The sequence below is a fragment of the Sinocyclocheilus anshuiensis genome, unplaced genomic scaffold (assembly GCF_001515605.1).
Source record: "Sinocyclocheilus anshuiensis isolate Anshui unplaced genomic scaffold, SAMN03320099.WGS_v1.1 scaffold93, whole genome shotgun sequence".
Taxonomy (NCBI): Eukaryota; Metazoa; Chordata; class Actinopteri; order Cypriniformes; family Cyprinidae; genus Sinocyclocheilus; species Sinocyclocheilus anshuiensis.
This window is the reverse complement of record NW_015539852.1, coordinates 1256972-1273254: the sequence shown is the minus strand read 5'-3', so window position 1 is coordinate 1273254 and position 16283 is coordinate 1256972. Positions and strand designations below refer to the sequence as shown.

Here is a 16283-nt window from a genome sequence, read left to right as displayed (position 1 = left end):
AGAGAGAGAGAGAGAGAAAGAAAGAAAGAAAGAAAGAAAGAAAGAAAGAAAGAAAGAAAGAACGAAAGGATTATCCAAAATGAAAGAAAAGACACAGACAGATCAATAAACAGAATGAATGATTGAGTGGTAGACAGAATGTTACCATCATAAACAGACAGATAAAAAGTTAAGAACAGACATATAGAATGAGGAAAAGAGTGTTAGAATACAAAGAAGGATTGGAGGATAAACTGTATGATCAATAGAACCATAGACAAAATGAAAATTAAAGAATTACTAAAAGAACATTAGAACCACTGATAGAACAAAAAGTGATAGACAGAATGATAGAACAATAGGAAGAATGATAGAAAGAACAGCAGAGTGATAAAACTCTAAAAAGAACTATAAATTGAATTATATGCCATCAGATAAAAGAACAGCCAGAATGAAAGATTATATAGAATTTATAGAATGATATATAGAATGATAGAGACACAAATAGATAGAATGATAGAGTGATAGAACAACAGATAGAATAATGGAATGATGGAACAACAGAAAAATAGAGAAAAGACAGAATGATAGAAAAATAGAGAGCAATAGATAGAATGACAGAAACACAAAACATTAAACTTGTAAGAACTTTAAAATGGTTATGTATAAATATATAAACAACTACATACAGTATAGATAGCTATAACGATAGAATGACAGACAGACAGACAGACAGACAGACAGATAGACAGATAGATAGATAGATAGAGATACAGACAGACAGATAGACAGTAGGGCTGTGCAATTAATCGCATGCGATTGCCATGCGCATCTCTGATGGCGATTTACTACTAATCACAGAACCGGCTTTACTGATGAGATGCGCATGACAATCGCATGCGATTAATTGCACAGCCCTAATAGACAGACAGACAGATAGATAGATGACCTATAGAATGATAGCTGCAATTGCAATGATATATAAAATGACAGAAAGAACGACAGATAGACCAGCAGACAAACAGAATGGTAGTTAGAACAATAGATAGAATGATACAACCCCTTCTTGTACTGTATATCTGGTCTGTTGGTCTGGTGAAGCAGACTACATGTCGATAGTTAAAAGTTCGTCTACTGGAGGCTAGAGACACCAGATATATAAGACGCAAGACAAGCCTACCGGGCTTCTGAAGAGATTTGAGTTTTGACATTTGGCAGAGAAATCTAAGAAGGGGCAACATTCTGAAGATCTGCTCCAGACAGATGTATCGACACACCAGCATCTTCCTTCGTCTCTCTGGTTTCTCTCTACTGAATTCACATCGATGGAGCGATAAACCGTGACCAGCGAGTAGCCTCTGAAAGAGGCACCAGAACTCTCTCATAAAGACCCTCACTCACTACAAATGTCCACAAAGGGATTGAAGAGAAACAGAAACTCGTCGTGCTTCTAGACACTCTTCACCTATGGAAAGACAAAGACGAGCGAAAACAAAACCTTGAGAATCCGTCAGGGAAAGCAACTGTATGAACCACTGAACGGCTGAAGGTAAAGTAAGCTCTTCAAAACTTTGGCACATTTGAAGACAGGTGAATTCAAAAGGTCGGTGAGAGAAAAGACAGGCCATCCTCAACAAAAAGAATATGAAATATGTATGTAGATCGATCCATCCGGCTCAAACACAAGACAGTTTGCACACTTCCTAAAACAGATCAGTCTCCACCACACACACACACACACACACACACACAAAAAAGAAAAACCACAGAAAAACCTACAAGAGGAAAAAGTGATGGAGACATTAAAGGCCTCAAATCAAATTATGTTTATCCACCATATGGCAACCAAACAAGCTCACACAGATCACTGTCTTACAAACAAAGCTTAGCCAATCAAAATAGTCAGAAAATACATTCAGCACAGCTGCGACGCACTTTGGATGGAAGTAGAGTGTTCAAGCGGCCTTTAAATCAGTAGAGTTGGACATCCCCCATGATATATTTCTACTTCTGTATACACAAACCCATTAAGAGCGATGCTAATGTCATACAAATTGGCATGTCAAACAGAAAAAACGATGGTTTTCTCTTTCGTTCCCTCCAGAACGCTGGCACTCTGCTCTCTTGTATTTTTCTTGTTCCTCACCCCCCTCCTCCGCTGTGCTTTGCCCTGGAGGGAATGTGAATAATTCTGTTGCGGTACTGGTCCTGGCAAGCCGTGGCTGCTAGCGGCTCCTCTAATTCAATCACACGGCTCAGTCTGATCAATGGGGACTGTGCAGGATGCTAGCGTACCTCAGCTCACCTTAGGTCATGTGGGGATCCACTCCAATGGCTTTTCTTCTCTAATTAACCCAGACATGACAGCCAACAACTGTGAGGGCAACAACTCTACTGATAAAGTTCTGTATATTTGCGTGCCTCTAAGCGACAGCAACTCAAAGATCGAAATGTGTCCAGACATACCTTGCTAATATGTGCTGAGGTGAAACATCACTTTCAGGTTTCAGAAATTCAATGGCTATGTTTAGAACAGAATACTACTGTTTCTGGAGTATAAATCATGAACTCTCAATGCCATATTAGGGATGCAAAATATATTCACAACATATCGGTTATCAGCCATGACGGACAAATTCTTCGATTTATCAGTAACGGCCCATATTGGTTATTTAAATATATATATATATTTTTGTCTGTTTACAAGATTTAGATAACTCTTGCCATTATGAACAGGCTAATTTAAAGGGACAGCAACTCAATGTGGCCAAAATTTAACTAAACATGCATTTTTCTTTTAAGAGCGCATATTGTCATGGGTTGCTGTGAGCATGTACAGTAACAACAGCAGAACTATGTGAATTTGTGAATAAAATTTGTTTAGATTAGATTTGCAATATCCATGTTTTATCGGTTATCGGCCATAACATGGAAATAATTATTGGCTTGTCAGATTGCAGTTATTGGCTTTTATTTAGTATTGTGCATCCCATATAGTCAGGGAATAACTGCTACACTACCATTCAAAAACTCGGGGTCTGTATGGATTTTTTTTTTTTAAAGAAATTAATACTTTTATTCTGCAAGGATACATTAAATTGATCAAAAGTAATGTAAAGACATAAAATAAAAAGAAAATATTGTAAATATGGTAAATAAAGATTTGCCATCACAGGAATCAATTTTTATAAATATATTAAAATAAAATTGTAATATGCCACAATTTTACTGTTTTTTAATAAAAAAATATTGCCTTAGTGAGCTTAAGAGACTTCTTTCAAAAACATTTTACTGACCCCAAACTTGTACACTGCAAAACATATTTACATAATCAGTATCTACACTTGGTTTGCAGTAAAATTATTGAATAAAAATCCTAAAACTGCACAGATTTACTTGCAAAGCAAAGATAAGAAGACTTGTTTTTAGATATATATTGAATGCCTAAAATAAGAAAAAAGGGGGTGAGAAAATAATCTCAATAGGATAAGAAATGTAATAAATGAGTTTACAATATATACAATATTTACAAGATATATACAAGAAAACAAGTATCAGTGTACTACATTTGACTATATGTACAACATACAACCAGTATACAGTACAATGATTTTTAAACATGCCCTTCTTGATTATTTTATTGGACTAAGTTATAACACTTTGCACAAAACAGGATTAAACATGCAATATTGAAATTAAAAATGCAAAGTAACTGCCAAATTTAATATTCAAAGACAATGTCTAAGACAACAATGTAATACTTGAAAAGTTTTAAAAAGATTATCATTGCATAATGTTTCACATATTTCAATTTTTAAACAACAGTAAGTAGAATACAATGTATACTTTCTAGTACTCCATTCTAAACATATAGTAGCTTGTTGGCAAGTAAGAAAAAGAAATGGCATCCCTCAGTTTTGTTGACTTGTGTTAGGTTAATAAAGCATTTATTTTACTCTGCTTGAGAGTTTTTTGCTTTTTTGCTTTTTTTTTTTTGCTTCGCTAGCTATGATAAATGAGTTTTTACCACCTGGGTGTATCACTGAGCACCATTTGAAGCGAATATAAGGTAGATCACATGCACAAACAGACCACAGAAATACAAATAGCTCCTACCAGGTGTCATAACAGCAGCCACAACAAATCAGAACCGCATCTATGCTAGCAAGGACACTTTCCTTTCCCCAGATACCCTGTATAGCTAAGTTATATCCACTGCTTCCTTATTTTTATAAATACGGGAAACGTTTCCTACGAGCGTGAAACTCCCAGGTGTAATCAGGGCCGATCAGGGCTCTGTGTGAGCAGTGAGGCCCATGGCGAAGCTCGGTCTCGTGGGAGAATCCGGCTGCGTGTCTCTGCTTGTTAGGGAGACAGTACAGTGCACTCGGCTTCATCAACACAGCAGGGTCCTGATGCTAACTACGCTCTTGACTTAGCATGGAGCCTAAACCCCAGAAACTGGTTTCAGCTGACATTAGAGCTGAGTGGCTCAAACTTTTTTAACATTTTAGAGCTCCTGTGGAGGCACCTGAACTGGGAGAAGTGAGAGACAGCAGGTGAAAGACAGCGACAGTGCAGTGCTTGCTGTGCAATCTGAGTATTTGGGACTTATTAAATTAGACAAAATATATAAAGTGATTTTGAATTAAAGGACTGCATGGAAATGCTTCTTTTCTTTTTCAGTCTTACAATACAAAGATGCTGCAGGTTATTTTTGGGATCTAATGCAGAAGTGCAATGACATATGCAACAAGTGCAGCTGTGATGCAACATTTAATTTAAGCTAAATCAAGGTCTAAAATCTCAGTTTACCTAAAACTTCAACACCATTGTGTTAATAATCTACCTTAGACTCATATTGCCATTGACTTGAACCAACACTGATGCCATTATTGAAAAAATTGCATACTGAATTATGGATGCTCTTCTGTTTTACCTTTATCTGCATACTAAATTTAGCTAAAACAGCACATTATGAAGAGTCAACGTCTAAAACCATATCTTTAATATTACTGGAGCAACTAAGCGAGCATTGGAAAATCAGAAAAGTTCCATTTTCACTAAGAATAATAACTTTATAGATAACAATCATATATATCAGCATCCACATCAACAACAATAATGTTTTATTTTAAGCACCAGCTGCAGTTTTTTCGTTAGCTGCTTTAAATGCATGAGCTCTTTAACGTTCTGTGAACTCTGATTGGCTGCCAATGTTCATAAGCAGGAAAAAAAATAGTTCCACTATTACATTCCTCTGTTATTGTTATAATTGTTTTAATTGTGGTGTGGACTACCCTATTGTCACTGAATTAAGATTCTAAATATTAGAATGATTATTAAAACTTTATAGTTATAGTTATCAGTATCAGTCTTGGTGTGAATGGCCCTTTACTCCAACAACCTGCATCTAAGGTCTTTGCTTGCATCAGACAAGATGTTTTAAAATGAGGATAATGAGTGTGAGTCTGTGTTGGAGACTATGCTGTAGGAGAAAAAGGAGTTCACGGGGTGAAACTCCATGTATGCTGGTTCGTTAAGTCTCTATAATTAGAACCATCATCAAAGAGTCCACACCAAGGCTAAAGACGATAGCCATTTGGAATATAATTCACACTGAATGTGGTTGTCAGATATGCACACACGATAGCGTGAGAGAAAAAAAAAAACCTTAGATAAAATAGGTTGAGCTCCTTTTGCTCACAGAGCCCCCAGGGTACAAAATCTGAAATGAAAAAGATCAGGAATCAATTTCTGTAAAAATACAAATGTGAGCACACTAAAAAAAGCCCCTGTCAAGAATTCTGAGGGCCTTTCAGAACTTGAAAAATGGGGTAAAGCCTCATGGGAGAAGGGAGTCAGCGTGTTGCTGGATACCCGGTCCATTAATGTCAGTCACAGTCTAAGACACACATTGCCCTGCTGTTCCTCACTTCATCCTGTTCTTACGTCTGTGTTTCCACCAGAGCAACATGAATTAAAACAGCAGCAGAAGTGGACACAGAATCAACGAGAAGTTCAAACGAGGAGAAAGAAGGTCAACAAGAGATGGGAGCTTTCAGAGAATAGCAAGGGGAGATGGGCCATTTAAATCCTTCAGGTTCAATAAATGTCTGGCTCAAGGGCACAGCGTTGGACCCTCCCAGCTTCACTGGCCCGTATTAAGGACAGTAGGAGGGTATGGATGGTTGGTCTTGTTAAAGACAGTACTGCATGTGTCATTGGTAGAGGTACTGATGTGGAGTATATCACAATACCTTGTAAAACTCTCTCTACAAGGGCACAGCAACACAAACACAAGCTCTGCTCCACAACCTAGTGAGCTGCAAAGCTAGACAGCATTTTACAACCAAAAAAAAAAAGTGCCTATACTTAAATTCAAATTAAATTCATATACAAAATTCCAAAAATGTTCCTGCAGATACAATTTACTGCAGTTTCCATATCGCATGAACAGTAAAAAAACAAAAACTTTTCACACAAAAATGTTTAGAGAAGCAGTATGGTTCCTTGCTCAATACTATGTTATGACCTTAAACACTTTTACCATAGTGCATGGTTTGAAAATGACGTTTGTATAACATAACCAGATCCATATATATGGCTTTTCTGACAGCAAACTTGCTCCGTAGCACACCCGGTAGAGCACTACACTCAGATAAGGGTACTGTGAAACAAGAGTCAAGATAAAAGACTTGTAGAAGCAAGCTAAAATGGTATGGTTGTTCCAGCAAATGTGTTTTTATCTCAGTTAGGTTTAGTGTGCATGGCACATTATTTTCAACCGTGATAGAATCCTTTAAGTCAATGTAATAAAACATTGCCAGTTTCATATTTATCTCTTTTGGAAACACTGGAACACTACTGGACAATTAACTTGCAAGAAAAAAATATAATATTGCAGAAATGTTGCCACAGGCTCATTTTCACAATAAGGCTGGGTTGGAATTTTAAGACAATATTGTTAAAATGTTAACATGCATTAAAGCAGTGATTAACCTATGACAATTCTGTCACCATTTCCACACCATCATTTCGTTCTAAACCTGTATGCCTTTTTCTTCACTGAAACAGATGATGAAAAATGTTGCCACAGGTCTTTTCTATTCAGTGAAAGCATATAGGCTAATTTCCCAAAGCAAAGTGAGCTGCCTTCTAAGGAAGCATACGAATTGAAATAGAACCTCATAAGAGATCAATTTGAAACACTCTACATTGACAGTAGCATTTCTCATGTCAACACTTAACCCACATTTGATTTCAACAGTTTGCTGTTAGCATGTTGCTAATTCTAAGCTTCAATAAGCATAAAATTACCTCGCACATATAAATGTTGGATAAAATAGTTAATCTGTGAATTACATTTACCTAATTTCAACTTTATAATCAATACTTTTTGGTACTGAACAATTAAAACAAAATGGTACTAAAGGAATTATATTTACATATAATCAACATACTAGGTTTTGGAATGGAGCCATAGTGACCAGGGGCTGTCAAGCTCCCTAAAGTTCCATAAAATAGTTTATAAACCCTGTTTAATATATTTAGAGTCTTCTGTATTCAAACAATAACTTTGTATGAGGAACAAATCAAAATTTCTCAATTATTCATTATCTGCAGAAACTCTCAAATCTCATTCACACGTTTGTATACTGAAACTTAATTACAGACAAATCACAAATGCAGTATGTCAAACCTGAGTGTGTGAGTGATTTTTTAATATATTTTTTTAAATATTGTTGTAGTAGTTTCTGCACATTTAATCATTTTAGATAAAATCCCAACAAGTTTGTGTGGAACTTTGTCAGGTTTAAAGGTTCACTACATATTTATACGCAGATATATGAACACAATATACTGTATACACACACAAACACTGCAGTGCTGTCTTGGTGACAGATATTTTCCACTCATAGATGTTGAAGGATGGCTTTAAATACACACTCTGAACCATGTCTCCAAAGACTTCGCAATAATAATAAATTCACTCGCATACGTAAAGAAACACAGATGCCAGTGCAGTGATCGGTCGAGGGCCATCGACGCCTGCAGACACACTGAAATCACATCCAGGGCAAAGGCATTACACACTACACGCTATGGCAGTGACACATTCATTGTGTTCATAAAAAGATGGATTTCCGGAGAAATGCCATTTACATTAGCTTCCATTTTCCCTCTCTCAGCCTAAACTGTGCTCACAATGTTTAATTTGGCTCATAAAGGGGAGCCTGGAGCGTGTGTCACACCGAGTTCTGTGGAGCAGACCATGAGATGAAGGACTTTTTCCTTTTTTTTTTTAAATAAAAAGAGGGAAAAAGAGCTGGCCCCCCCCCAAAAAAAAAGTACCAGTAAGGTCAACTTTATTTCACCAAGGAGTCTTCGAATTCGAGCAGGGTGGGCTATAACATCAATTAACAAGCTCATTAGCGGTCTAAAATTAATTATCATCATTACGTGCCTTTAATGAGTGGTGTCTTGGGTGAAGCATGTCCTGCAAACAATTACCGTGTGTGAATTTAACCTTCTCACCATCTACCTGTCATGGCACAGGCGACACACATTATGGCAACAATGAGCAAAAACTACCACAAGAGGTTGTGAGGCATAGGCTGTATATTTTGAATGCTACATGGAAAATAACATACATGGACATACTATTTTTTTGTCTAATTAAACTAAATATAAAACACTGAAAACTAAAATCAGCTGTTTTAAATGCAACAGTTACAGCTAAAGGAAGAGTTCACCCAAAAATGAAACATGGCTAAATAAATTGTTTACACTGATGTCATCCAAGATGTAGATGAGTTTGTTTCTTAATCAGAACAAATTTAGAGAAATTTAGCATTACACCACTTGCTCACCAATGAATCCTCTGCAGTAAATGGGTGCTGTCAAAAACACGTTTGTAAAAAACAAAAAAACGTCATTTGTTTATTATAAACATGCAGTTTTTCACTTCACAAAACATTAACTGATGAAATAGGGTCGTGTGGCTTCCTTATGGATTATTGTGATGTTTTTTAGCCGTTTTGGACTCTCATTCTGACGGCACCCATTCACTGCAGAGGATCCATTGGTGAGATTGTGATGTAATGATAAATGTCTCCAAATATGTTCGGATGAAGAAACAAACTCGTCTACATCTTTGACGGCCTGATGTTCATTTTTGGGTGAAATCTTTCTTTCAGCATCATAACTTTATAATGCACGTATTGAAAAATGTTTATAATTTTAAATATTTTCAGATTAATTTGGGACAGAGCTATTTTTAAATGATTGTTAAATGATAAGTGTTTTTAAAGAACAACTTCACCTTTGCTTTAATCTAAGTGCCATGCTGTAAAAATAGGGGAAATGAGCATGAACAATACTGATAAATTACCTTTAATATCAGCTGATAAATTATATGGTACTGATATATTGTGCATCCTCAACATTACCTAAACAGCATTTTTACTCTAAACCTGTTACAATGAATTTTGGGATTATATTTTCTGCTTGGTAAGTTTTTGAATGTAACATTTTGATGTAATGTAATGTAATGTAATGTAAGGCCCAAATTAAAAATTTTATGAAAAGATCAATAACAGTTTGGGTCTTGTTTACCTCATGCCTCGGGTGGAACGGTTGTTGTAGTTCTGCAGCAGCTGAGGCAGTCCCAACATGGCTTCAAACATTACAGCCAAAGAGCCCAGGGCCTCCACAAATAGGACCCAATCCAGAAAGAGGAACGTTATGAAAGCACACAGCAGCGTGAGGGCAAAGCAGAACATCAGATAGTCCTCAAAAGAACTCCAGCTCCAAAAATACCGAAGGTCCAAATCTGTAGGAGAGACAAAGAAAGAAAGATAAAAAAAGGATCATAAAAATATTTCAAATACAGACAATGCGATATCTCCAAGCATCTCTCTATAATACTGCCCAAGAAAATAAGAAAGGGAAACTTTAAAGCATTTTATCATTAGTATGCATATCACAGTGCTCAACACCTCACACAAACTCTCTCATGCTATATGAAAAGTTAAATGAGCTTTGAAACCTGTGCGCCTCTTTCTGCAAATCTCCATTACATAAAGAAACCCGTTTACGACAACTCAACATTTCATTTACAATTTTCCTGAGAGCCGTGAAATAAATGACCAGGCTCTCTAGGGGAACACAGCCAAAACATTCAGCAGTGAGGATTAAGCACTTGCATAAAATAAAGACACAAAACCACGACTGTACTCCAGTCAGCAGAAAAGAAACCATACACATATTACGGTTATATTTATGGTTACATATAAAATTTGGGGTCAGTAAGTTTTTTTTTTTTTTTTTGGAAAATAAACATTTAAGACTGCTGAAAATGCAGATTTGCCATAACATTAAAATAATAAATGAAATATATTAAATTGGAAAACGGTTCTTTAAACTGTAATAACCACTGAATTATTTTTGAATGTATTTTTGCTCAAATAAGTGCAGCCTTGGTGAGCATAAGACTATTCTTTCAAAAACAACAACAAAAAATTCTTACTAAAAACTATGTATAAAATATGTAGATTGCAGCACAAACTAAATAATAAATAAATAAAATGGAAATCATTAACAACACTTGGCAACACCTGAAGCCTTTATGTATAATGCATTATAAAGGTATTCATAACGTAGGCTGTAATGCATTATCTTTTCATAAATATTTGTAACTAAAGTAAAAAAAGCACTGCAATATTAGCAGATTCTTTGTTACATCTGAAATTAGAAGTTTTTTTTTTTTTTTTTGGAAAATAAACATTTAAGACTGCTGAAAATGCAGATTTGCCATAACATTAAAATAATAAATGAAATATATTAAATTGGAAAACGGTTCTTTAAACTGTAATAACCACTGAATTATTTTTGAATGTATTTTTGCTCAAATAAGTGCAGCCTTGGTGAGCATAAGACTATTCTTTCAAAAACAACAACAAAAAATTCTTACTAAAAACTATGTATAAAATATGTAGATTGCAGCACAAACTAAATAATAAATAAATAAAATGGAAATCATTAAAATATTTTGGCAACACCTGAAGCCTTTATGTATAATGCATTATAAAGGTATTCATAACGTAGGCTGTAATGCATTATCTTTTCATAAATATTTGTAACTAAAGTAAAAAAAGCACTGCAATATTAGCAGATTCTTTGTTACATCTGAAATTAGTTGTTTGTAATGTGTTTTTACTTTCTAAATGTGAAACAATGAATAGGTAAGTACTATATTGTATTAAAACTTACAATTATTCATGAAATCATACAACGAAGGTGCATTACAAAGCATAATTAATGTATTAAAAATGTGTTATATAAAAGGGCATCAAATAAAGTGTAACCTACATTTTTTTTTCTGAATGAACTTAAAAAGCGCCAAGTGATAACTGTATAATTTTGATCAAATAAACAGTTAATAAGATAAATTAGTACATTTATATAAAGAACTATTATGTTTAAAGAATTAATGTCAAAATGGAAATTAATGGCAAATGTGGTACATGTTTTGTCCGGTCTCTTAAGAATCAGTGAAGAGACAAACAAATAAGACACAGGATAGTGAAGACAGCTTCTTTGTCACATTGGTCATCTCTACATTAGTGATCACGAAGCATGTGAAGCATCCTGACATGATCAACGAGTACCTGTCTCTCGCCCAAACTGATGGCACAGGATCCTGAAATGAGCTGACATCAGCTCCAGAGAATTGATAGCTAAATAATAGCCCTATTTGTTACAGCTCTGACTGGAGTGTCGCGTTCAGCGGCAGAGAGCCCGCAGACCACACGCTGTCATTTAGTAGGTTTTATGTTCTGATTTCTTGCATGCGTCTACCTGACAGGCACCGGCACTGTAGTGTGGCCGCCGTGCCATCCGCTGTCGGGAAACATTTGCATGACTGTGTGGTAAAGCAAGGGGCGAGATGTCTGGATGTGTGTTTGTGTGATTAACGCACCGTATTATCAGAAATCTCACGGCTTGAAATTGGAGAACAGATAGGATCAGGACTGAAAAAGCCTCACATACTGTAAGTGCTAAGCTAGGAAGGACAAGAAAAACTGTGAACGACCTCTTCCTGACAATATGAAAGTATTATTTCCATGAATTCGTGTGATATCAGTCCAAAATTAGCTGTGGTAGGCCTACCACTATATGTGGTAATAAAAGTAGATTTCGGTCCATGTACAAATATAATTAAAAAATTTTTTTTTTTTACATTTGTGATAAACAGCAGATCATTGTATCACTCAGCATCAAGAAAATAAAAGTGCAGATTTTTTTTTTCATTATAAGACTAAATTGTATTTTATTTGAATCACTTACATCAGCTAAGGTCAGATTATGATTGTTACAATTTCACTTGCATTACTGTTCAAACCTTTATTTTTTGTGTGAAAGAAATTAATACTTTCATTCCGTAAGTATTGATAAAAAACAAGCGGCAACCTCCCACTCTCTCTCGTGAAGCCAACAAGGAAGTGACTTAAACTGTAATTCATTAACTGGCCTCTAGAGGCTGGCTGCAAAAGGGCAAAGAGATAGGAGCTGCACTTGCATGCCCGAGAGGCGTTTCAAAGATGGCCGCCGAGTGACATGACTTGCCTTAAAGGGACTTTGGCTCTGCCCACTTTGAGCTTCAAAAACGCTCTTCAGGAACCTACGGGTGACGTCACGGACACTACGTCCATGTTTTTATACAGTCTATGATAAAAAATGATAAATTGCTTTAAAGCTGCAGTCCGTAACTTTTGGCGCGCTAGCGGTTAATAAACAGAACTGCGTGCATCTTACGGAAGAACATTATAGCCGGAGCTACTTCTCTCTGTTTATGTCTATGGCGAGTCACGCAAGTACTGGGCTACTCCGCAGCGGTACCTACCCGAACCAGTCTAAATAGTCCGAATATAAACACTTATTATAGGTGTACCGTAGTGATTCAGGACAAGCCAAAAACACGGTTTGGAAAATTGATTCATGGTGTACTCGCTTATTATATAAATTTTGTAAATTTCGAACACAAAAAAAGTTACGGACTGCAGCTTTAAATAAACAGTGACAAAAACAGTAAATACATTTACATTGTTACAAAAAATATATTTCAAATAAATGCTTTTGTTTTTAGACTTTCTATTCATCAAAGAACACACACACACACATCACAGTTTTTACTAAAATATTAAAAAGCACAACTGTTTTCAACATTCTTAAGAAATATTTCTTGTGCACTATATTAGAATGATTTCTGAAGGATCATGTGACAGTAAAGACTGGAGTAATGATGCTGAATATTCAGCTTTCATCACAGAAATAAATAAAATTTTAAAATATATTAAAAAAGAAAACAGATTTTAAATGGTTCTAATATTTCACTACATTTTTACTGTATTTTTGCTAACATAAATGCAGCCTTGGTGAACAAAAGACACTTCTTTCAAACTCTTAAAATTTTAATGGCAGTGTAATTATGTATTATGTTACCATTCTGAAAGTGACACGCTTAACTGTTGACTAATTAATTTGGGACCCTGCATTTCATCCTAGAACAACCTGAGGTTAAATGTCTTTCTCTAAGGCACATCGGTGATAGATCAATGAAAGCTCCTTACAGGGATCAAACCAGTTGCTTTCTGGTAACCATTTCAAAAAATTAGACACTAAACACACTATGCAAATTCAGCTATCTACAAATGAAGCACAGCACATTCATTTGGTGCACAAAAAAAACAATGACACTTAATTTGTAATAAGCAGCATTAAATAAAACACTCTAACAACAACATTATTCATCTGGGTGCAGAATGCATAAAAATATATTCATAGTTCATAAAATCCACACCTTCAGAACAAATTGCTAAGTATTAAAATGCACCATGTAGCTCATCCCACACTGTAAATGATACCACAAATCATATGGGTTGCTGTGCTATTATTTTTCTAAAGAAATGAACTGACAGATGATAAAACAGGCAAAAATAATAATAAATAAATAAATAAAAAATACAGCAGATTGACACTGAAAGTATCATCCAAACTATAATTTGGGTCAAGATCATCATAGATTCTAGGAAGTAGACTTTTTTTGACCAGCAAACACCCAGAACACCCTAGAAACAGTTTATAAAATGCCATCATCCTTCATCCAGGCTGATGTGCAAGCTATAACCTGTCATGCTCCAGAACATCTTGTTCTCCACTAGTGGCATTCAGAATGAAACGGTCACACTTCAAAACGATAGATAGAGCACAACCTTTTCTTCTCAGATGTCCACAGATCAAACATTTCAATTACTAACATAGCACCTCAAAGTCGAAAGTGTGCCTTAACCTTTGTGTGTCTTGTAGCACTAATCTCTTGAAAAAACATATCTGTAGTCTCGACCTACATCAAGATGTCAGGCCAATAACACAGGTTTTAGCTTCCTACTGCTTCATGAGCCACTTCAATCTCAGCCCCAAAAAAAAAAACAGGCCAGAGGACCCTTTGAAGAGAATGACAACAAATTACATTTGAGGAAAGTTTCATTTTTAAATGGCATTTCGTATTCGTGTCAATTAGGCATTTAGAACCGTGTCGTAGTTACGAAAAGAGACTGATGAGATTTTTAATGTGCTGGGAAAGATCGTTCCGATCTCTCTGCCAATATGTGGACGCTATCTATGGTGGCTGCAGTAGGTTTCTGGGTTTTGGGAACACTACAATTAAAGGCATGCTGAAGAACAGATGTCCAGAACTGCTGAATTATTCATAAAGCTATAAAGATAACGTTCAGAAATAGCCATGTTTAGTTCACACACACACTTTAGTCTATCAATAACCTACAGAAGTCGTAACCCCGCCTCCTCATTTGAATATTCAGTACAGTTCTATTTTCTTTTTGACTGACAATCACAAATACTTAAACCTGATGCACTTCATGAATATTTATACAATTCGGTGATACTACTTTGCATTGATGCTTCGTATGCATGCGTTCAACATTTTCTGTCAAGTGTGACGGTTCTATTTACATTAAGCAGTTCTTTCTCTCTCCCACACACTCAGTTTATCCATGATAAGCAGAATGAGTCCTAATGAACCTTCTCATTCTGTGTCTTTTTGACTGACAAAACTACTCTGAGCTGATCCACTCAATGAATATTCATGCAATAAAGTGATACGCACACCACTTGGCTATGGATTTCATGCATGCGTACCCATAGCATGTGCTTATTTCCTGCCAAGTGTGACCAGTCTATCTGCATTAAGATCCATTTGGAGCTCACTGAATATTAATTCGCAACCTTGTGGGTTAATTAGTGAAGCATTTTATCAAGAAAAAGTGCTTTTTTACATGCATGTGTCGTATTTGTGAAATGTTTTGGTGGGAATATAAGGAAACATCTGGAACAGGCACCAACAAGTCCCACTCCGAGCACCTCGACCCGAACGTCTCCACAACCTACAGGTAACCTTGGTGAGCCCTGACAGCCCTGATGCAACTTTACAGCAATACATCATTGAAAGATAGTTAGAAGGTGGTTGAGAAAACTATGATGGTGCGAGGGGCCGCCTCAAGGTTTGCCCTTGGCTGGCTAACATTTTGTGTTGGAAACAGGTAATCGATTGAGATTCTAGTTAAATAGAGACTTTAAATTAGTTGAAAACAGATAATTAGGTAGGGGATCAGGAGGGGTAATTAAGCAGTTGACCCCAAGGGGAGTGACTAGAACAGCATGTGCTGGGAAAACACTTCAGCATCTAGAGGTCGAACATCTGTGTGGTGATGCTGGAGAGATGTCACTAGGGGTTTGAATGCCTGACAATACAAAGTCGAATGATTAATTTAACCTTAGTGGCACTGCAGAGTGACTTTCTGTGATCCATGAAGGTGGATGTGCTTCTCTCACAAAGCATCCTTGGGCCATTGAGGGTGGTGACTCATTCAGATTAACTTCTTCAGACAAACATCACCTATAACCTTCAGCACTGGAACTCTATCGCAACACCCAGAACAAAACTAGAATATACTGCACTCACAGCAGAGAAAAATGACTCTTGGTAGCCATCAGCAATGCTGGAAAATGTTTTGAAATAAAAGAGCTGTTTTAGCTGATTGGGACATCATTCAATGGTATTATAACTCATGAATATTATGAATATCAATTAGGACAGTGGCCTTGAAGGCCTTTTTCAAATCAGGTCCTCCACAAATTAAACCACCAGAGAAAATAAAAACAAAAATAGAAATCAAAACTTTGTATGCATGCACACACACACACACACACACACACACACA

At 36.1% G+C, this 16283-nt stretch overlaps 1 protein-coding gene across 1 annotated transcript in view; it reads right to left on the bottom strand.

Annotated features, from left to right (window-relative positions):
• The window catches only part of LOC107684666 (PQ-loop repeat-containing protein 1-like), a 46806-nt gene that overhangs the window by 4247 nt on the left and 26276 nt on the right, over positions 1-16283 (bottom strand). The window contains exon 4 of the mRNA XM_016480978.1: positions 9598-9814. Within this exon, the coding sequence (XP_016336464.1) occupies positions 9598-9814 (217 nt within the window). The remainder of the gene's footprint in view (positions 1-9597; positions 9815-16283) is intronic.